The sequence below is a fragment of the Onthophagus taurus genome, chromosome 7 (genome assembly GCF_036711975.1).
Source record: "Onthophagus taurus isolate NC chromosome 7, IU_Otau_3.0, whole genome shotgun sequence".
In the NCBI taxonomy this organism is placed as follows: domain Eukaryota; kingdom Metazoa; phylum Arthropoda; class Insecta; order Coleoptera; family Scarabaeidae; genus Onthophagus; species Onthophagus taurus.
In genome coordinates this window covers 38,046,576-38,070,676 of record NC_091972.1, presented here as the reverse complement: position 1 = coordinate 38,070,676, position 24,101 = coordinate 38,046,576, and the positions used below count along the sequence as shown (strand labels likewise).

General features: G+C 32.5%; 2 protein-coding genes across 3 annotated transcripts in view; one reads left to right on the top strand and one right to left on the bottom strand.

The window, feature by feature from the left end:
* Positions 1-24,101, bottom strand: part of LOC111416400 (uncharacterized) — a 168,706-nt gene that overhangs the window by 46,355 nt on the left and 98,250 nt on the right. For both annotated transcript variants that reach the window (XM_023048405.2, XM_071197358.1), the window contains exon 2: positions 8,684-8,737. The gene's annotated coding sequence lies outside the window, so the exon portion shown is untranslated. The remainder of the gene's footprint in view (positions 1-8,683; positions 8,738-24,101) is intronic.
* On the top strand, positions 4,583-6,070 carry LOC111423118 (zinc finger MYM-type protein 1-like). The gene has a single exon (XM_071197561.1). It carries the CDS (start codon positions 4,583-4,585, stop codon positions 6,068-6,070), a length of 1,488 nt encoding a protein of 495 aa, XP_071053662.1.

Sequence of the window (24,101 nt, the reverse complement as noted above, 5' to 3'; positions counted from 1 at the left end):
ATTAAAAACATCGTCTCTCAAAAACGAATTGAGATATCTTAATAAAATAAAGAACATTTTAAAGGAAATTTAATGAGCCATAAACAATTTCTTATTTTTCATAAACATCGTTGTTATGATTTTTTAAACCCAACTCTGCACATTTGATTGTTATAGACTTAACGGAAATTAAAAACATCGTATCTTACGGACAAATTGAGATATCTTAATAAAATAAAGAACATTTTAAAGGACATTTTATGTGCTATAAACAATTTCTTATTTTCATAAACATCGTTGTTATGATTTTTTAAACCCAACTCTGCACATTTGATTGTTATAGACTTAATAGAAATTAAAAACATCGTATCTCAAGAACGAAATGAGATATCTTAAGAAAATAAAGAACATTTTAAAGGAAATTAAATGAAAATTTAATGAGCCATAAACAATTTCTTATTTTTCATAAACATCGTTGTTATGATTTTTTAAACCCAACTTTTCACATTTGATTGTTATAGATTTAATAGAAATCAAAAACATCGTATCTCAAGAACGACTTGAGATATCTTAATAAAATAAAGAACATTTTAAAAGAAATTTTATGTAGATTTACTGTGCCATAAACAATTTCTTATTTTTCATAAACATCGTTGTTATGATTTTTTAAACCCAACTCTGCACATTTGATTGTTATAGATTTAATAGAAATTAAAAACATCGTATCTCAAGAACGACTTGAGATATCTTAATAAAATAAAGAACATTTTAAAGGACATTTAATGAAGATTTATTTTGCCATATATAATTTCTAATATCTCATGAATTTCGCTGTTATGATATTTTAAACCCAATTCTGCACATTTTATTGTAATAGATTTAAATAACAAAAATTTAAAATATCGTATCTCAGGAACGAATTGAGATATAATAATAACCTAATGATCACTTTAAAGCAAATTTAATGAAGTGAAGTGTGGCATAAAAAATTTGTTACTTTCCATAAACTTCGTCACTACTATTTTTTAAACAAAACTAAGCACATTTAATACACAGGCTTCGTGAGAGAAATTTAAAAAATCGTATCTCAGGAACAAATTGAGATATAACGGTAAACTAAAGATCATATTAAAGGACATTTAATGAAGATTTAATGTGCCGTATGTAATTTCTTATTTCTTATGAATTTCGTTGTTATAATATTTTAAGCTCAACTCTGCACATTTAATTATTACATGTTTAAAGAAGAGATTTAAAAAATCGTATCTCAGGAACGAATTGAAATATAATGATAAATGATAGATTATTTTAAAGGCACTTTAATGAAAAATTTTTGTGCCGTATATAATATTTCAATATATTTCATTGTTATGATTTTTTAAACCCAACTCTTATTATTATTATTATTATTATTATTATTATTATTTCTAAATCGTGATGTGTTTGATATCACTTACGTATTCATTTCAAAAGATATTAGATGACGTGGTGTAAGATGAGTTACATATAGCTTGTAATCTTGCAATTGGATAAGGTGTGGATTAATATGTCGTAATCACCGAATTTTAGCGCATGCGTAGTGAAATAACTACTCCCGATCATTACTTGCGTTTGCTTGAATTTTTTCATAATGAAATTTATATCATTGGGCAGAGATCACATTGCGTCAATGCTACTTTGGGCTATTGTTTTAATACATGTTTTAATTAGATAGTCAAATGATGAATCCCAGCAAAGTTAATTCAAAAGGTAAATTTTTAATGCAACAGATTTTGATACAAGTATTATATATGTATATGGTGCCATTGTAGGATTGAGATTTACAGGCTTATAACGACAAGCTTCACGAAACTAAACCAATTCAATACGTAGAAAATTAAATACATTCAAAAAGACACTTGTAACACCAACGACTCATGTAATTATATCGCTCGAAACATACGAAAGCTACATACGCCCTCTGCCGTGGTCAGTGGAAACGGGGGTTGAATTTCACGGGGTCATTGCGGGCCCTAATCTGGTAGGAACAATACCCTATTAACTGTATTAACAGTAATTCATCTCCGATATCACATGGTATCACAATTCAGTCCTGTTACTATTGATTACACCTGTTCAGTAGATGCCAAACTTTGCTTATATATTTTGACTCGTTTAAAACACTCCATCGTTCATTCCCCTATGGAGAAGAGTCTAGTATGTTGAGAAATCGGGTTGAGAAGATGTTATCAAAAAACGCTCAACCTCGGTTACATAGCCGAGTATAACCGTTTCTCTCATAAGATCAAGCGAATTACGTATGAACTCAAAAACTACGATTGGGGCAACGATAGGAAACGATGTGCTGAAAACTCAAAAACCGGAGAACAAATATATGCCGGATACAGAGACTTCGTGGAATGCCATATTTACTTTCTTTAATTAATGTCCAATTACATTTTTAATAAATGGCAAAAAATGGCCAATAGAATCCAATACACATCATTATGTTGACAGAAACTGGCCAATTATTCCCTGGATGTGAGAGCTACCAACTATTCAATTTGTTTCCTGCTCTATGCAATACTTCTGAAAAGAACAATCTAGCCATCTAGCGGATGAAGTGGTAGAATTATATATAATGTGATATTTGTTGAAAGGGACTTCCTTAAATACTTGACAATATATTCACTGGAAAGGTTATTGTACGTATGTTGCTGCAATATTGTTAATTTAAGCTATTGTTTAAGCAATAATGCTGAATATGGATAAACGATAGAACTGGCGAACTGGAAAAAATGTGGGATTCGTGAAATTGTTTATGGAAACTGTCAGACATCTTATTGTGTCTAAATCAGGATTTTCAGAACTGAATAATGTAATGTGTGAATAATGAATTTTCTGCACTTTGGCAAGAAGTCGATTCAACCTACAGTGGATTGCTAATGTTTAATGAATGTGAGATGGCTGAATTGAGGTAAAGTTCATGAGCGATTTGTGGAATGTTTTGACGAAATTTAATTTGATGTTATTTACAGATTTGTCTGTTCATATGAATGAACTAAACTTAAAATTACAAGGTTTTGGCAAATGTATTGATGTTATGTTTGGATACATCAAAAAAAAAAATTTAAACGAGATATTGAATCGAAAACTTACAAATATTTTCCTCGGTTAAAAGGTACTTTGAGAAGACCATTAATGTAACGGAGTGTATACTTTTTTACCAGAATATAATTTCATTATCTGAACAGTTCAGCGAAAGATTTAACCAATTTAGAAGCCTGAAAGAGAACATTAAAATAATTAAATATCCGGATGTAGTTACTTACAATACTTTGGATTTAAATGATTTTCAATGGTTGGAAATTGAAAATTTAGAAATGGAACTGGTAGAATTTCAAGAAAGTGTTTGGAGTCATATATTCGTTGAGTTAAGAGTGAAGCTAGAAAATTTTGAGCGGAATCGTTTAAATAATGAAAAAGAGTGCAACTACGAACAGGAAATTTTGAATGTTTGGAACAGATTATCTGACAGTAACATTTAGTAACATAAAGAATCTAGTAATGGCGTCATTAACAATATATTCTTCAACATATTACTGTGAGATGTTATTCTTTGGGTTAAATATTGCAAAAAATAAATCTTTTTTATTTGAAAATACCAAATACTTATTAAAATTTTTATATATGACAGCATATTGTTTATTAAGAGTTTTGAAAATTTTGACACGTCCAGCTCAAAAGGTTCGCCATCACTGCACTAGAGCATCTTCAATATTCTGAGATTTAATCGAGATGTTTAGTGCAGGATGATTAAAGTTTTTAGTAAGTAAGAGTGCAACGTCACGCTCTGCAGTTACTTCGCAGTTAAAGTTAGTAAATACTAAGGCCCACATTTACCATCCTCCTGATAAACTATCTAGGGCAGGCCCGGTTCTACCGAACGTGCGAAGCGTGCATGCACGAAGGCGGCCGAACATACAGGGCGGCCGGCCGTCATATGCACAGACGAAATATTTAAAAAAACCACATTGAAATATTCAGTTTGCGCCATCATATGACACGACGGAAATTACTCAAACTTCGAATGCCTTCAGGGGCATCTAGTCGCCGAAAGTAAAACTACACCGTGCTACCAACCATAAATAAAAAAAATTGGTTCTGATTTTTTTGTTGGCAACACTTACCTCTTTTAAGTAAAATTTAAAATCGTTAAAAATGTTTCCTAACCGGTCAGGGCTAACCTCTAAATCACCATTGTTTCCCAAATGTTCAATGTATTAATATTTGGTTTATTAACTTAGTTTATTGTGAAAAACCTGCCGATTCGAAGGTAAATAAAATTCCTATTTACTTAGACACTAAGTTAACTAAGGTGGATATTATTTCTTAACATAAGCATAAAGATCGAAGATGTCAGAAAGGAAGACAAAGCGTGAATCTGGTGCTTTTTATATAAAGCGTAAAACGGAAAAAGATAAGCAAGAAGAAAAATTACGAAATTCTATGCTTAAGTTTGTTAAGTTAGATGAAGATAATAAACCAGTTTCGACTTCAGCGAGGAATTTTTCTATCGACGCAGCAACATCTGATAATATTAGTAACATTACTATCCCAACTGATGACATTACCAGTATTACCACTAGTCCTGCAAGTTCCGCGTATGAAAAAAAAAAATACTGAAATAGAAATTGATAATGTATCTTCGACCTCATCAACTATAAATCTACACGACCCCTCTACTTGGCCAGCAATAATCAATAACCGATTATTGGAAATTCTTGTTGAAAAAGGACCTCCATCGATTCAACAAAACATAAAATTTCCTACAAACACAGACAGCGATGGAAGATCGTTCTCACCGTCACAATACTTTCGAATATTACCAAATGGTGAAAAGAGTGAAAGAAAATGGTTGGTGTACTCACTCAAGGCAAACAGCACATTTTGTTATTGTTGCAAATTATTTTCCATTAAATCAGTGAAATTAACAGGAAAAGACGAATTTTCTGATTGGCGACATTTGGCTACACAATTATCCCGACATGAATCAAGTATTGATCATATGTTCAATTATCAAAAGTGGAATGAATTGAAAAAAAGACTTAGTAAGAATTGTACTATAGACTGTGAACACCAACCATATTTTGAGTCGGAGAAAAGAAGATGGCGTGATATTATCACCAGAATTATTGCAATTGTACAGTATTTAGCAGGACAATGTTTAGCTTTTAGAGGTGATTCTGATGTATTATATGAACGAAATAACGGAAATTTTCTAAAAGGTATAGAAATGCTGGCGAAATTTGATCCAATAATTATTTCAAATCATATCAATAATATTCAAAAAAGTAAGAAGTACAGTTACATGCCTCATTACCTAAGACACTCTTTCCAAAATGAAATTATTACGGAACTGGCTAATTCGATAAAAACAAAAATTCAAGAGTTAATAAAAAAATCGAAATATTTTTCTGTTATTTTAGATTGTACGCCAGATGTAACGCATGTTGAACAAATTTCTTTTGTAGCCAGAATAGTGGATATAAGTACATCTTCTATTGAAATCAAAGAACTATTTCTTGGGTTCTATCCAGTATTGGATGCAACTGGAGAAGGATTGTTTAATTTCTTTACCAATGAATTATTAAGTACTTATGATTTAGATGTACAAAACATACGTGGCCAAGGATATGATAACGGTTCCAACATGAAGGGGAAAAAGAGTGGTCTGCAATGTAGACTTAAGAATGTAAACCCAAGGGCTATGTATATACCTTATGCATCCCACTCGTTAAATTTAGTGGTAAATGATGCAGCTAAGCAAACTTTTGAAATTGTTGGCTTCTTTAATATCGTACACGAATTATATACGTTTTTTTCTGCGTCTCCTTATAGATGGAATATTTTAAAAACAAATATTACTAAACTAACATTACAACCAGTGTGCGAAACTAGATGGGAGAGCAGAGTAAAAGCCATAAGACCTCTAAAATTACAATTAAAAGACGTCATAAAAAGTTTAAATATGTTGCTAGAGGATGACTCCAGAGACGTAAAAACGAAAGTTGCAGCAAATGCTTTATTAAACAATATATCTACTTTTTAATTTATTTGCTCAATTTTAATATGGGATGATATTCTTTCAAATATTAATATTGCCAGTAAGCTACTACAATCGTCCACAACAACAATTAATGAATCTGTGAAATCACTCAACAAAATTATTGACTTCTTAAATTCATCTAGGTGTGATGCAGCTTTCAATAAGTATATTAACGATGCTACAACATTAGCAACCGATCTAGATATAGAGATAGAATTTCCTTTGAAGAGGCAGAAAAAAAAAGTTCGTATTTTCGATTATGAATGCCATGATGAACGGATTCAAGATCCAAAATTATTGTTTAAAGTGGAATTTTATTTTACACTTTTGGACACAGCTCTAAATTCTATTCAAGAAAGATTTACTTCGTTAAATGAGTGCAACGCATTGTTCAAATTTTTAATTGAATTCAGAAATATGTCTGAAGATGATCTAAGAAAATCTTGTGCAGACTTTGATATAGCTTTGCAAGTTCGAAATAACAATGATATCTCTAAGGATGTTGACGGTGAAGATTTGTACAACGAATTGATAATGTACAAAATACTTAATGAGGATGTTACCGACCCTTTAAAGAATTTACAATTCTTTCAAACCAGTGGTTTAATTTCATCCTTTTCCAATTTTTCTGTTGCCTTGAGAATATATTTAACACTACCAGTCACAGTTGCAACAGGTGAAAGGAGTTTTTCTAAGTTAAAATTAATTAAATCATATTTAAGATCATCTATGTGCCAAGAGAGACTTAGTAACTTAAGTTTAGTAGCAATAGAAAAAGAATTGTCAGAAGAAATTAATTTAGATACCGTTATTGACGAACTTGCAAATAAAAAAGCACGAAAAGTGCAATTTTAGTGCAATATCAGTTTTTTACTTTTTGAAAATTTTTTTAACTATTTGAGTTTTAAGCGATAAAGTAAACGTTTGTTAAACATCAAATCAATTTTTATTCATTCCTTTATCAATTCCTTATTGTTAAAAAAAAATTAAAAATGCGCTACAATTAATAATAAATACAAGATCTTTAAAAAGGTGGCTCTGTCGGGGTCGGCTGAAATTAAATGGCACGATAATGACTTCATCCCTAGAACCGGACCTGATCTAGGGGATAGTTGCCATGGTTACGGCGGTTTTTTAAGCGTTCTCATTGGCTAAGGCTCGTTACTACTATCTTCTGGTTAAGCTATCTAAGGGATTATTACCACGGTTACGGCCATTTTACGCACTCTGATTAGCTAGTAGATGGGTTTATCTATAAGATAAATTTAACTAAAAGATGGTAGTAATGGACCTAAGAGTTGGATTTATCTATCGGATAAATTTATCAAGAGGTGGTAAAAGTGGGCCTAAGTCGAGTATCCTACCTCTAGAGTTGTAGATATTATGTTGAACTAGGTTTAAAGTATCAACAAAGTTCTTGAAAACGAAAGATTTGTGATCGAGGCTATTCTCGGACATCACAAAACGAAAGCAGTTAAAGACGCCACAAATTATAATATTCTTCCCAATCAAGCTGATACTAAGCGAATCAAGAAACAGTTCTAAAACATCCAGGGGAACATCAGGAGGTATGTATAGTGTAATAATAAATATGCTGATCGAGAAATAGACACATTTACCAACAGCTACATCAATTATTAGCGGGGCAAGATTTAAAATCTCGGACACATCACAGTTAAATACCTACTTTGATATTATCATCATTATCAGATTATCACTATGACTTATATATATTATATTATAGGTCTTATATATATATTTTTCTCGACTACCTTTGTTTTGACTTCATCACCAATAACAACAACTTCAAACGTAATGAATTAGATTTTGTTAAACGAAAACACTACGTGGGGAGTGTTTGAATGTTTGTAATTACTAAATCTCTCATAAATTTATTTCAAACTCGTTCTGTAAAATGATGTAAAAACACAAAAAATAGTGCTAAAATAACAACGCCAAATTATTCCATTTTTGTTCATTTTTAGTGGTGCTTTTTTTCGATGTGGAAAAAAATTTTAAAACTCATTACCAAATTCGTTCTAGGTATTTAAAAACGATAATTCCTATAAAGCTCTAAATGTGCCATCGCGTTCTCGTGCAAATTCCGGTATTTAAATGCAAATGAGATTGCACCCGCGCAAATTGGTCAGTAAAAACGCGATTATATTTTCAATTGCATGCCTCGTACGGAACGAACGAGCTTTTTTAAAAGCTCATTGCCATAAAAGTTTTTGACGGTTTGTCGTAAACCCATAACCGTCGCTTACTAATTCGACTTATTAATTAAAATTATAAGCAAATTGGTTGCATCTTCTTAGAAAAAATTAGAGGGAAAAAATTAAAAAAATATAAAAGGATTCACGACGACGTTAAAGCTTTATTCCGTTGGGTTTTGTCGAAAGTTTTAATTAAAAAGCGGGTCGCAACCGAAATTATAACAGTGGAGGTAACGTGGATTAATCCGGTAGTTGAGCTTTTCGGTGGTGGTGGGACCGGAAGTTTCCGATGCAATTTCACGATGTTTTAATTTAAAGTTTTAGGAGTTTCTGTTGACTCCAAGAAAACGGCGACGTTCAAAGATAAAAGTAATTCTTGTAAACGTTTAAAATAGCTTACCTTGGGCAGTGAAGCAATTCAGAAAGATCTTCAGTGTGATTTATTTCTTGGAACCTGTAAACAAGACATAGAAATGATCAAAAAAAGTGCAATATTTAAAAAACTTCTTTTATGTTTACGGGTTAAAATACACCAAGAAAGTTTTTAACTATCCCAAAGAAAACATTTCAAGGTTTAAAATCGCTCGAGGAGATTTCCACAAAGAAACTCAGGAACCCGTCTAACAAAAGATAACGGGGGAAAAACGGAAACTCTTGCCAACTCGTGCTATTAAGTACCTTGAAATTGCCCATGTTGAAGTATTACACAAGCAATTTGCAAAAGACTACGCCTTCTCCCTTCAATTATAACATCTACCTCAAACGATTATTATTTTTAATTTATTTTTATAGTTTCAAATTTTTAAGCCATCTTTTTGTTCCCATAGAAATTCTATCACACGAAATAGGCTCTTTTACTTTGAACATCTTCAAAGCGAAATTTACATGTAGATATGTCTCCAGATTTAGCATTAAATCCCTTCGCCTCTAACGAAAACGTGACAAATCTTAATTGGAAATTCTACAAAAAGGCGCAGAAGGGGTAGCCAGAATACGGCCGATTCTATTAGTATGCTAATACGTAACTTTCGTTTAACTTTCGGGTGGATTAAGTTCATTCACTTAGACTTTAAACGAATTTTTATAGGGTAATAAAAGTTAGTTTTTTTTAAAATAGAGTGTAGATGGAAATGAATGGGAAGTAATTAAGATGTCACGGTGAAACTTGAAATTGAATAAAATTCCATTCGTATGATTGACGTGGATATTAAAATTTTATTACTCGAAACAATTAAAGGTGAAAGTATTTTGTGTCGAGGCCGAAATCCAATTTTATCTGAATTATACTCCGTCATGTTAACGAATCAACGTCAAAAACGTTCATCTATTAAGAGAATATTGAAAATTTCATTTAGCAAATTCATTGAAATATTGATAGTTTTATATTAAAACTAATTTATAATTTCTAAAATGTTTTAACTCTGTCACCAATTGGCACAGATCTTTATTTTTGACTTTCGTATGAATATAAGAAAAAGCTGTATTTTTGAAGTTTGCTTCTAAACGTAATTGGAGCAATTATGGTCAAAACATTAGAAATAAGCTTCTCCTTTAGCAGGGTGTCATATCCAAGACGCTTTGTTGTGAAGGATTTATATAAAAACTATGTGCAAAATGAGGATCCTGCATTATCACATTTAGGTTCAATCATCAAGACTTGTCCGTCTTCTTTCCTGTTACCACGACCAATACTCCAAACAGACCTCTTTATTGAACAGCAAATACAATCAAAACGTCTGGACTCTCCCGTTTCTGAACCCTGCCGAGTAGCAAGATCAAAACAAAATGAATTAGTAGCTCATTCTGGGACAATATGAGACTACCATGTAGAAATTGTAATTGCTACAACACCATCAGAGAACATTTTATCAAGCTTAATGTTTACATGCTTAAAAAGAGAAGATATAGGATATCAATTATTTCTAATAATGGGATTGAGGGTGCAGGAGATCCTTGATGAGTACATACTGCTTATTCTATCACAACTACTAATTCGAATATTCTGGCAAAAACAAAGATCAACTGCAGTGATTACTGCTCATTCGCGAAATAATCCTAAACTATACCGCAGGTATTACATCTACAGTTGATAGTCGATAAATAAACTTCCTGTCCAGCTATCATTTAGGACTTTCACGGTGGACACGGATGATATAGGCCAAGATCGAAATAAGGTAATGTTATCATAAACCTCCTGACAAAAGAGATATTACTAATAACTGAATTGATCAGGCGATGAGAACGTATCTAAATCATTTATGAAATCTTGCAATAGTTGGTAAGCCTAGCTTTATCATAATGGTTTGAATTGGTGATGGAACGGATAGTGATTTTGCGAAAAGCCGGATACCGGATATTCGGAACCCCCGTTTCTGAAGTGAAACTTCCTAGATATGTCAACTTATTTGGATCCAAGACAAAATGAACTTTTTTGATGCTGATTTAACTCACGAAGCAACTCTAAAAAGAGATACTTTAATTAATAATTGGCGATATTTCCACAAGGATCCCTCAAGAAATGAATTTAATAACGAATTTTGAAAATTATCGATGAAAATTGCAACATTGAAAATTTTATCAAAACTTCAAATATTGTTTTCTCAAAAACTGAAAGCTATTTTTCAAAACGGGTTGGTTCATTGGAAAGAAGATCCTTTTATTAATACTTTGGGAAATTTTCATATTCATATTCAAAGAACTGGAATTTATACGAATTTTTAAAACTTAATCGGCGAAAATTGCAAAATTCGAAAAAATTGTCGATTATTTCAAAAATTTATTTCTCAAGAACTAAAAGTGATTTTTCAAAACAGCTTTTTGCATTAAAAAGAGGATACTTTAATTAATAATTGGTGATATATCCACAAGGACCCTTCAAGAAATTAATTATATAGCGAATTTTGAAAATTATCGATGAAAATTGCAACATCGAAAATATTGTCAAAACTTCAAACCTTGTTTTCTCAAAAACTGAAAGGTATTTTTCAAAACGGGTTTGTTCATTGAAAAGAAGATCCTTTTATTAATACTTTGGGAAATTTTCATACTCATATTCCAAGAACTGGATTTTATACGAATTTTTAAAACTTAATTGGCAAAAATTGCAAAATTTGAAAAGATTGTCGATCATGTAAAAAATTTATTTCTTAAAAACGATTTTTCAAAACGGCTTGTTACATTAAAAAGGGGATACTTTAATTAATAATTGGCGACATTTCCACAAGGGTCTTTCAAGAAATGAATTTTATAACGAATTTTGAAAGTTATGTATGAAAATTGCAACATCGAACATTTTACCAAAACTTCAACTATTGTTTTCTCAAAAACTAAAAGTTATTTTTTAAAACGTGTTAGTTCATTGGAAAGAGGACAGTCTTATTAACACTTTGGGAAATTTTCATACTCATATTACAAGAAATGGATTTTATACGAATTTTTAAAACGTAATCGGCGAAAACTTCAAAAGTCGAAAAAATTGTTGATTATTTGAAAAATTTATTTGTCAAGAACTGAAAGTGATTTTTCAAAACGGCTTTTTGCATTAAAAAGAGGATATTTTAATTAATAATTCGTGATATTCCCACAACGATCCTTCATGAAATTAATATATAGCGAATTTTGAAAATTATCGATGAAAATTGCAACATTGAAAATTTAATCAAAACTTCAAATATTGTTTTCTCAAAAACTAAAAGTTATTTTTCAAAACGGGTTTGTTCATTGAAAAGAGGACACTCTTATTAACACTTTGGGAAATTTTTATACTCATATTCCAAGAAATGGATTTTACACGAATTTTTAAAACTTAATCAGCGAAAATTGCAAAATTTGAAAAAATTGTCGATCATTTCAAAAATGTTTTTCTCAAGAACTGAAAGTGATTTTTCAAAACGGTCTTTTGCATTAAAAAGGGGATACTTTAATTAATAATAGAAAGTGATAATAAAGTGACAGTTCTATTAGTAATGAATGTGATGATGCGAAGAGAAGAAAACTAGACGAAACTACAACAAGAGATTTTATATATCGTATTGGGATTGTTACAATGAGGTTGCTAATGCCAAACCTGATGTAAATAAAGTTGTATTCAATGAAAAAAGTCCTATTGGGGTTGAACTTGATTATTATCAACAGTGTCCAACTTCTAAAAGAGGTATTAATTCCTGTGAATGGTGGAGAACTAAGTAATAGGGTTTTAATATCCGGCCAAAGCCAGATTTTCGGTAACTATCCGGTATCTGGCTTATGTGGTCATTTTTTAAAATCCGGCCGGATACGGGATAGTTGCCGGATATCCGTTCCACCACTAGTTTGAACCATATGGATCTGCTGATTAACTGAGAAGAAAAACTGTTTTTCTAAAATTTCGATACTTCAGCATTGTTTGAATATAACAATACATATATAATATAATTAACTTGTGTTGGTCTCAGCGATCTACTCCACATTAGTGATATAAGAAAACCATTTGGAATGCATAATTAGGCCGTTAAAACGGATTATTACGACAGCAAATCATTTTTTTGTGCTTCCGGTTATACCGGAAGTGAGTACTAATTTTTTAAATCTATAATTTTTTTTTCTTCAGTTGGGCAGACAGCATAATTTCACATAACTTTTACATGAAAAAATTTTCACGATCGCTTATAATTGTTGGACCTAGTACCTAGGTTAATAGAATAAACTACGTTATGTTCATCTTGATTTGCTATTTCTCGAGCAGTGGTTCTTTTTTAATAATGGTATAAATTAACAGTTGTATTAAATTAGTTTTGAAAGAAAAACTCGAAACAACAAGTAAATTTAATTCAATTATCAATACAAAAAAACTAATTTTCTAAATTTTCCCTCGATTTTGACATAATTGTATCTTCCGTATTGTCGATCCAACAACTCGACGTAATTCCTGTGGAGATATTTGGGTAATACAGTTTCTAACACGATTAAAAAAAATCTAAAGGTGTGAGGTCAGGTGATCTGGAAGGAGAAATGTGAGAAAGAACCGGTTTGTTCTCACCGTGGTGGCTACTTTATTGGTCCATTATTACCAATACAATCGTTATTGTACTTTTTGCTTAAAAAATCAGTAACCACTCTGCTGTTGTGAGGTAGGGCGCCGTCTTGTTGGAAAATTAGTCCATTATAAATTCCAACTGGTAGGTCCTCCAGCAAATCCTCAATTCCAGGTATCTTTCCCCTGTACATTACATTACATTGCATCGACTACATATCGGGTAGGCGGACTAACCAACCTTGCACCGCGACCCTAAGTATCTATTGTACCCCGATAGATATCGTTATCAAATTTCACCGTGCAGTCCAATGCTCTTAACGAACATTAATACCTTGCTCTGCGAAAGGTCATTCAGATCCCTTGAGGAGATAAACTGCGACCCAAAAATCGAGAATCTGATACGGTTAACTGCAGGGCAGTGGCATAAAACATGCTCAACTGTCTCTGCTTCCTCCGCACATAGTCGGCATTCAACATCGTCGGCTAAACTCAACAAGTTGAGGTGTGCTTTTAATTCGCAGTGCCCAGTAAAAACACCCATTATAACTTTTATGCTACTACGGGCAAGTCCTAAAATATTCCCGGGTTTGACAGTGGCGATGTTAATAAACACCTTAGCATGTCTCATTCCAGGAGAACTGGTTCACAGTAGGCGAAGTCTCTCTTCAGCCCACAGTCCAATCCTATATTTGGCCATCGCAAATGATACACCAACTGCTGGTTCCGGCCCCACAAACGCTTCAGCGCTGCAATCTCGTGCTAGCTTATCTGCCGCTTCATTGCCAGCAACCCCAGAGTGACCCGGAACCCAGATCAGAGAGACTCTATTATCACAACTCAGTGTGTTTAATGTTCTCTTACAATCATTAACCAGAGCCGACACCGTTTTCACGGCTTGCAGCGCGTGGAGAGCGGCTTGACTGCCTGAGAAAATTCGTACTGTCATGTTCTTCACCCCTTTTCAAGAAGGATTTTAGCACCCATGTCAATAGCAAATACTTCCGCCTGGAATACAGTACAGTACGTACCCAGGCTGTAAGCTTGCTTAATTCGAGGTGCCTGGCAGTATACTCCTGCTCCTACCCCTTCAGGGGTTTTTGATCCATCTGTGTACAAGCAAATGTCTGCCTGAACCAGATAATTTTCATTTTCGATCCAGGACTGCCGCTCAGGCAGTACAATCTGGTATCGAGCATTAATCACTGATAGTGATACCGCCAAATCTGACGGCATTGATAGCACAGTATCAGTGCTTATAATGTCTTCCGCAAACCATTGGTAGTACACGTCGGAACAGTTTTGAGCATATTGCTTAAATCTGTAAATGGTTGTTCTAGCCACTTTCTCTATATGCAAATGCAGAGGAGACAGGCCAAGCAGAACCTCCATTGCTAGAGTTGGCGTTGTGCCTATCGCACCAGAGATTGCCAATCCAACTACACACTCGTTGAATTCGTGAAAGTTTACTGATAACTGAAGTCTGTCGGACTTTCCTATACCAGGCTGCTGCTCCGTATGTGATCATAGGTCTAACCACAGTCACATAGAGCCAGTACAGTCTTTCAGGGGTAAGACCCCAATTTTTTAAACAAAGACTGCGACAAGTCCACAAGGATAGTCTAGCTTTGTGCAAAACTCCCTGCAAATGTCCATTCCATGATAGGTTTTTGTCTAGGATTACACCTAGATATTTGACTTCCTTTGAGAAAGGAATTTCTTCACCTTGGATTAGGCGGATTAGTCCATCCAACTTTCGCTTCCTGGTGAAGGGCACAACAATTGTCTTTTGCGGGTTTATTGAGTGGTTCTCTCCCTTACACCAAGCGCAAATGGTATCTAGGGTCACCTGGAGGACATTAGATATCCTCGGCAAACAGGTTCCTTTGACCATAACGACATTGTCATCAGCATAAGCTTGTATTTCCACACCAACGGCTTCGACTATCGCAATCAGATCGTCAACTAGGGGGACCAAAGCAGGGGAGATAACACCCCTCCCTGCGGGTAGCCACCTCCCGGCTTGAAGCGTAGCACACTCCAATCCGTATTTGAGGAGCGCTCTGCCTTGTAGGAATAGCCCGCTGTTGCATTATCGGCCCTCATCATCAGGCTTTCTGGGAGGTGAGTCTGCATGAGAAGCTCCAACGAGGCTTTGCTAGAGTCCGTAAAACTACCGTCAGGCCGCCTAAGTGAGCCCAGGGGTAGTGCCGGATACCTAGCGAGAATCTTGTGAATTCTTGCACTGCTGGGTGTGTCTTTCACTCCCTCACAGAACCTCCTCCAAGAATCTCTTTTTGCCATACGTATATTTTTGGTGTAATTCGTTAGAGCCTGTTTCTATTCTCTGTTTATATTTCTCCCATTCAGCTAATGTCTTGGCCCGGTTAAAAAGCTTCCGGGCCTCTTGTATTTCGGAGTTAAGAGATTCGTTCCACCAGGGTATGCTCCGATTATTACTTTTCCCCTGTAAGATGAACATCAAAAAATATTGGACCCACCACTCTTTCTCTAATGATTCCCATCCAACAATTAAAACCAAATCTTTCTTGGAAATTCGCTTCCTCCATCAAATATAAATTTTCTTGTGCCCAATACCTTTTATTATTTCGATTAAACATACCCAAGTTAGTAAATCGACTCTCATCTGTATACAGAATTTTGAAGGGAAATGCGTTATCGTTTTCGTATCTTTCTAAATACCAATTACAATACTGGAGTCGTCTTTCATAATCATTCTCGTACAAATGTTGATGTAATTGGTATTTTGTAAGAACGAAGTTTATGTTTTTTTAAAATCCTAAGCAATTTTTTTTATAGCCACCTTGATAGGTTTTAATCAAAATAAAGTAAACAATCCAAACCATAATGTACAACGGACATTGTACATTGTAATTTACTATCAGCTACAAAACATTTAGTGTAAAAGAACAAAAAATAAAAAAAAAAGATCAAAAATAATTGAATTAAATTTAGTTGTTTGTTCGAGTTTTTCCTTTAAAACTAATTTAATACAACTGTTAATTTACACCATTATTAAAAAAGAACCGCTGACTAAAGCGTAGCAATGATCACTGCTCGAGAAATAGCAAATCAAGAGGAACATAACGTAATTTATACTATTAACCTAGCTACTATGCGTCAAAAGTTGTAATACATTTTCCGAAGATACTAAAACGTTGAAAAACAACGAAACTAACTTTTTTTTCAAAAATTATAAGCGATCGTGAAAATTTTTTCAAGTAAAAGTTATGTGAAATTATGCTGTCTACCCAACTTAAGAAAAAAAATTATAGATTTAAAAAAATAGCGAAATTAGTGCGATATAACCGGAAGTACAAAGAGAATGATTTCATGTCGTAATAATCCGTTTTAACGGTCTAATTATGCACTCCAAATGGTTTTCTTATACCACTAATAATAAAAAAAAATAGGTGGGTGAGCCACTTCTGAGGGTCACCCGGTATATCTATGACATTATATCACACGTTTCAAATTATATAGTGGCTACTTGTTTTATGGGATATTATTAAAATATGCAAAATAAATCTGCGAAATGCATATTTGCAAATATATCCAACACGAGCCATCTAATGAAACAGGATTTGCAAATTTCAGCACGAGTCATGACGATTGCGCGGAATCCGCTTACGCCATACATATTCGTTAAAATGCGGCAAACATCCCTCTGGTTGTAGTCGAGGTGTTGCCGCCCGCTGTTCGGAAACTTTCTCGACGTACACGCTCTCTATTTCGCAGCTGGATTCCATTTTCTGGTGCCCCACTTTCACGAAACACGCTTGGAACACACAAATCCATCTAGTGTAAAATAAAATTTCCGAAACTATTCGCATCCCCAACAAAACAATAAAAATTTTACGTAATATTTCATACAAATGTTGAAATAACCGAAAACTTTCTATTCTATATCTCCATCTATTACAATGCAAGTGACTTTCTTTACTGTCGAAACTAATGAAGTTTTAATTAAAATGAGTCCAAAAGCGAGTTTTAGCAAGTCGTGGAAATCTCCCAACATTAATTCATCAGTCCCCGGGTTAGATCTTTCAAGGAATCGGTCTCTCGCTCGAATTCCGCCGAGTTAACTGAAAGTAAAACGCGGGATTAAGCAGGCAAGAGCAAACTGAAAGCTAGGGACAGGATTCCGTAGTGTAGGGAATCAAAACCCCTAAGGCTTTGTAAGGACTAAATCTGGCGGAAATTCTCATGTTGAGGCGCCTTCACGAAGCAAAAGAAAAAGGACGTCCCCACTACGAAGCAGCAAACAAACACCCCTCTGATGTATCGAAATTAATTATCCAAGTTTTATGAAAGTGGGGCTTTAGCTTCACGTTGAAAAGCGGTTATTTTGAATCAAAAATACATTAGTTTCATTTAAAATTTAATATACAATTTTATTTAGCTACCAGGAAAACGAATTAATTATTCAATACTACTTACAATTAAATAAGAAAATTGAGGTTGTGGTGCATATTTAATAAACCTCCCTCTCTATTATTCCGAGAAAATTATAGCAAGTAAATTAATTTGGTCTCTCTTTATTAGCACAGTAGAAAATAATTTCCGGTGCTATTCTTAATAGAAATAATAATCGTTTTGTTTTGCTCTACGTAAAGCCGTTGTTTCAACTTCCCGTCACGTTTAATTAAAATTGAATACCTTTATTTATTTGCTTTATTTTTCACCCTTCAATGCGGGACGTAAATTTAATTGTTTCATTTTTTAATAACATCTAGTTCTTTTCATTAATTTGTTTTTCAACGAAATTTTTTGTTGATAAGTATATTTTTTAAGTTTTCTTGATTTGGATTTGAGTTGAGTTACTGTAATGTTGAGAACAATCGGTTTGGCATGCTTTAGGGTAACATGTTTTGTGGTAAAGTTACTTTGAAGTTCCATAAGTGTTTTTGCAATTAGATTAGGTTACTTTAGAATTTAATCCGGTTACTTTGAGGTTGGATTGAGCTATAATCCTTTGTTTTATTTCTGAAATCAAGTAGCGTCCTCAGAAGACTGCCTTCGTTGTTGTCAAACGATAAATGAAGAATGATCAGATGACAACTCTGATGATAACACAGAAGTCGATAAGCTACTTTGACCAGGTCTGAGGGCTAATTTGTTGGCTGACCTGTAAAAAGAGTATTCAGCTTATTGTCTAAAATAACATTGTAAAGCGTCCTTCGTCTGGTGGTGATGAGTCCGACATCCCAGCAATTTGAAAAAATTATAGTTCTGGGCGTCAGTTATAGATTTATTCCAAGAATAAACAGCATATTATATTGTTAATGTTTTATGACTATTGCTAACATTAATCGACGTAGCTTCTACATTTTGCAAATTAACTTTATCAAGTTCGAAATACTTAATACTACTTTTGTGAAGACTGCGGTCCCGCCATGCCCTTTTTCTGCGGAATGTTATGTGCGATATACACAATAATTCGGTGGGTGGGCTTCTGATATTACCATGACATGGCAATTATGAAGCTTCATTAATGTTAATCTTATTGTGATGTTTGGCAATCTTCGTTTCAGACTTGAGGATGAAGATAATTTGTGATAAGTGGCATGATTACGAGCACAGTTGTTGCTTCTACGGGTACTTTATGTTACGCGATTAAGCCACCGTGATGAAATTTGATTGAGAAGTTGTCAGATTGGGTACCTATTACAATATACCTTCTAATAACCAAATGTCTAGCTTCGTTGACCTTGCTTATGTTCATTATAGGGACGATCAATGTCGATTTTATTTATAAAAGAAATAAATCGCGAATACCTTAGATTGCACTTTGGTTGCTCTGTTATTGTTTAGTACTACAATTTGCACTATTTTAGGTACTTACATTAGTACGAGTGATATCAGATAGTATTTACCTATTAGGCGCAAAGGTCAGCGTAATTGATCTCATTCTGGGTAGTTTCGAGGTTTTTGATCTTTCATGTCACTTCTGTCTTTCGGTTTTTGTTGCACTTTATCGATGATTCTTATGGCTCGTTTCCATAATTCATTTAGTTTTTCCATATCCGGTATGTCTTGATGTTCTTCAAGGACCATAATTACATGGTTTTGTAAAATATTAATATATAAATATTAACAATTAATATCTCAAAAACTAAAAGATGTTTTGAAAATACGTTTCTTTCATTGAAACACGAGTGAAAATGGTTGTTTAATGCAAAAAAATTAAAATTTCTCTAACAGTTAATATCTCAAAAACTAAAAATTATTTTGAAAATCCGTTTCTTTCAGTGGAAAGTTCATAATTTGTAGAATAAGTGCTGATAGTTTCATAATGATTTATTGAAATCCCGATCTGTTATGATTTTTTGAAAATGAGTGAAATTAGTTGCTTAACCCAAAAAATGGGAAACTGTCTAATAATATCTCAAAAACTAAAAGATATTTTGAAAATTCGTTTCTTTGTTGGAAAGCTCATAATTTGTAGAATAACTGCTGATAGTTTCATAATGATTTATTGAACCCCCGATTTGTTATGATTCTTTGAAAATGAGTGAAAATGGTTGTTTAATGCAAAAAAATTAGAAATTGTCTAACAATCAATATCTCAAAAACTAAAAAATATTTTGAAAATCCGTTTCTTTCATTGGAAAGTTCATAATTTGTAGAATAAGTGCTGATAGTTTCATAATGATTTATTGAAATCCCGATCTGTTATGATTTTTTGAAAATAGTTGCTTAACCCAAAAAATGGGAAACTGTCTAATAATATCTCAAAAACTAAAAGATATTTTGAAAATTCGTTTCTTTCGTTGGAAAGCTCATAATTTGTAGAATAAGTGCTGATAGTTTCATAATGATTTTTTGAACCCCTGATTTGTTATGATTTTTTGAAAATGAGTGAAAATGGTTGCTTAATCCAAAAAAATGAGAAACTGTCTAACAATTAATATCTCAAAAACTAAAAAATATTTTCAAAATCCGTTTCTTTCATTGGAAAGTTCATGACTTGTAGAATAAGTGCTGATAGTTTCATAAAGATTTATTGTTCCCCCGATTTGTTATGATTTTTTGAAAATGAGAGAAAATGGTTGCTTAATCCAAAAAATGAGAAACTGTCTAACAATTAATATCTCAAAAACTAAAAAATATTTTGAAAATCCGTTTCTTTCATTGGAAAGTTCATAATTTGTAGAACAAGTGCTGAGAGTTTCATAATGATTTAATGAAATCCCGATTTGTTATGATTTTTTGAAAATGAGTGAAAATAGTTGCTTAACCCAAAAAATGGGAAACTGTCTAATAATATCTCAAAAACTAAAAGATGTTTTGAAAATTCGTTTCTTTCGTTGGAAAGCTCATAATTTGTAGAATAAGTGCTGATTGTTTCATAATGATTTTTTGAACCCCTGATTTGTTATGATTTTTTGAAAATGAGTGAAAATGGTTGCTTAATCCAAAAAAATGAGAAACTGTCTAACAATTAATATCTCAAAAACTAAAGAATATTTTCAAAATCCGTTTCTTTCATTGGAAAGTTCATGATTTGTAGAATAAGTGCTGATAGTTTCATAAAGATTTATTGTTCCCCCGATTTGTTATGATTTTTTGAAAATGAGAGAAAATGGTTGCTTAATCCAAAAAATGAGAAACTGTCTAACAATTAATATCTCAAAAACTAAAAAATATTTTGAAAATCCGTTTCTTTCATTGGAAAGTTCATAATTTGTAGAACAAGTGCTGAGAGTTTCATAATGATTTATTGAAATCCCGATTTGTTATGATTTTTTGAAAATGAGTGAAAATAGTTGCTTAACCCAAAAAATGGGAAACTGTCTAATAATATCTCAAAACCTAAGAGATGTTTTGAAAATTCGTTTCTTTCGTTGGAAAGCTCATAATTTGTAGAATAAGTGCTGATAGTTTCATAATGATTTATTGAACCCAAGATTTGTTATGATTTTTTGAAAATGAGTGAAAATGGTTGCTTAATCCAAACAAATGATAAACTGTCTAACAATTAATATCTCAAAAACTAAAAGAAATTTTGAAAATTCGTTTCTTTCATTGGAAAGCTCATAATTTGTAGAATAAGTGCTGATAGTTTCATAATGATTTTTTGAACCCCTGATTTGTTATGATTTTTTGAAAATGAGTGGAAATGGTTGCTTAATCCAAAAAAATGATAAACTGTCTAACAATTTATATCTCAAAAACTAAAAAATATTTTGTAAATCCGTTTCTTTCATTGGAAAGCTCATAATTTGTAGAATAAGTGCTGATAGTTTCATAATGATTTATTGAACCTCCGATTTGTTATGATTTTTTGAAAATGATTGAAAATAGTTGCTTAATTCAAAAAATGAGAAACTGTTTAACAATTAATATCTCAAAAACTAAAAAATATTTTGAAAATCCGTATCCTTCATTGGAAAATTCATAATTTGTAGAATAAGTGCTGATAGTTTCATAAAGATTTACTGAAAGCCCGATTTGTTGTGATTTTTTGAAAATGAGTGAAAATAGTTGCTTAATCCAAAAAATGGGAAACTGTTTAATAATATCTAAAAACTAAAAGATATATTGAAAATTCGTTTCTTTCGTTGGAAAGCTCATAATTTGTAGAATAAGTGCTAATAGTTTCATAATGATTTATTGAAATTCCGATTTGTTATGATTTTTTGAAAATGAGTGAAAATAGTTGCTTAACCCAAAAAATGGGAAACTGTCTAATTATTAATATCTCAAAAATTAAAAGCTATTGTGAAAATCCGTTTCTTTCATTGGAAAGCTCATAATTTGTAGAATAAGTACTGATAGTTTCATAATGATTTATTGAACCCACGATTTATTATGATTTTTTGAAAATGAGTGAAAGTGGTTGCTTAATCCAAAAAAATGAGAAATTGTCTTACAATTAATATCTCAAAAACTAAAAAATATTTTGAAAATCTGTTTCTTTCATTGGAAAGTTCATAATTTGTAGAACAAGTGCTGAGAGTTTCATAATGATTTATTGAACCTCCGATTTGTTATGATTTTTTGAAAATGATTGAAAATGATTGCTTAATTCAAAAAATGAGAAACTGTTTAACAATTAATATCACAAAAACTAAAAAATATTTTGAAAATCCGTATCCTTCATTGGAAAATTCATAATTTGTAGAATAAGTGCTGATAGTTTCATAAAGATTTACTGAAAGCCCGATTTGTTGTGATTTTTTGAAAATGAGTGAAAATAGTTGCTTAATCCAAAAAATGGGAAACTGTTTAATAATATCTCAAAAACTAAAAGATATATTGAAAATCTGTTTCTTTCATTGGAAAGTTCATAATTTGTAGAATAAGTGCTGATAGTTTCATAATGATTTATTGAACCCCCGATTTGTTATGATTTTTTGAAAATGAGTGAAAATGGTTGCTTAATTCAAAAAATGAGAAACTGTTTAACAATTAATATCTCAAAAACTAAAAAATATTTTGAAAATCCGTATCCTTCATTGGAAAATTCATAATTTGTAGAATAAGTGCTGATAGTTTCATAAAGATTTACTGAAAGCCCGATTTGTTGTGATTTTTTGAAAATGAGTGAAAATAGTTGCTTAATCCAAAAAATGGGAAACTGTTTAATAATATCTCAAAAACTAAAAGATATATTGAAAATTCATTTCTTTCGTTGGAAAGCTCATAATTTGTAGAATAAATGCTGATAGTTTCATAATGATTTATTCAAATCAAGAAATAGACAAGTCGAAAGATTAAACCACTTGTCTATTAGCTCTAGGAGTTGCGTAAAATTACTTCGACATATATCTTCAAAATCACATGCTGTATAGGCGGTTCCTTTATCTGTTATTAGTTTGTCGTACTATTAATGATTCCAGTAATTTCTTTCATAATTTCCACTTTTTAGTTTACTTTTCGTATTGTTAACTGCTCAGAAGTTATCTTCTTGCCTGTTTAACCACACGTGTGCAACGGGCCGTAATCTCTTATTGTGGGTGTAAATTCTATTTTGTTATTTTATTTGTTTATTATATTAAAAATAAAAAATGATAAAAGATAAACTAAAATTTATGACGAACGCGATTTGAGAAAAATAGTTTTCCCGGATGTCGTATTTGTTCGTTTTTATGGAATAATAAAGATATCTTTTTACGAACTCGAATATTCGACCGCCATAAACACCCCTATAAATGCGTATCCAAAAGGCATAATAAAAAGAACCGAGTAGGAAAAAATTCATTCACGTCCGGAGTCGAATGTATTATAGAGGAACCTCCGACAAAGCCATAAGTTTCCCGAGGGCATACTTCCACATCCCGCGAAGTTTAAGGCCCGAATTGTTTGCAAGAGTCGGTCGTGTCGGTTAAAGTGCCTCCTTCCTCAGACACCGAGGAATTTCAGTTCACTTCCACGAGTACGGAAGTGTCACACCGCACGGGATTTACAACTAAAACGTATGTAAACAGCTCAAATTTACACCCTTAACTAACAAAAGAGAAACAAAAAGGTTTTCTTCACAAACTTTTCTTTTTTGAAAAGTTTCTATTATTTCCGCACATTTACTTGTTAGCGGGTATTGTTGCTTTGTAAATTACGTGGAAATAGGTTTTCCCTTAGTTTACAAATGTCGAATTATCAAAGTCGAAACTCGGAGACTCTCTGAAATATGCATTCGCCCCGGAGGGATTAATTCAACCATGCTCTATAGCAAATTTACATCTTATTCTGGAGAGTCTCGAATTCGTTGGCCGTCCTGGTGGAATGTTATGCAAACTACACTAAACAAACCGTGCCGTTGAAGTACTCTCAGGTGCCACTA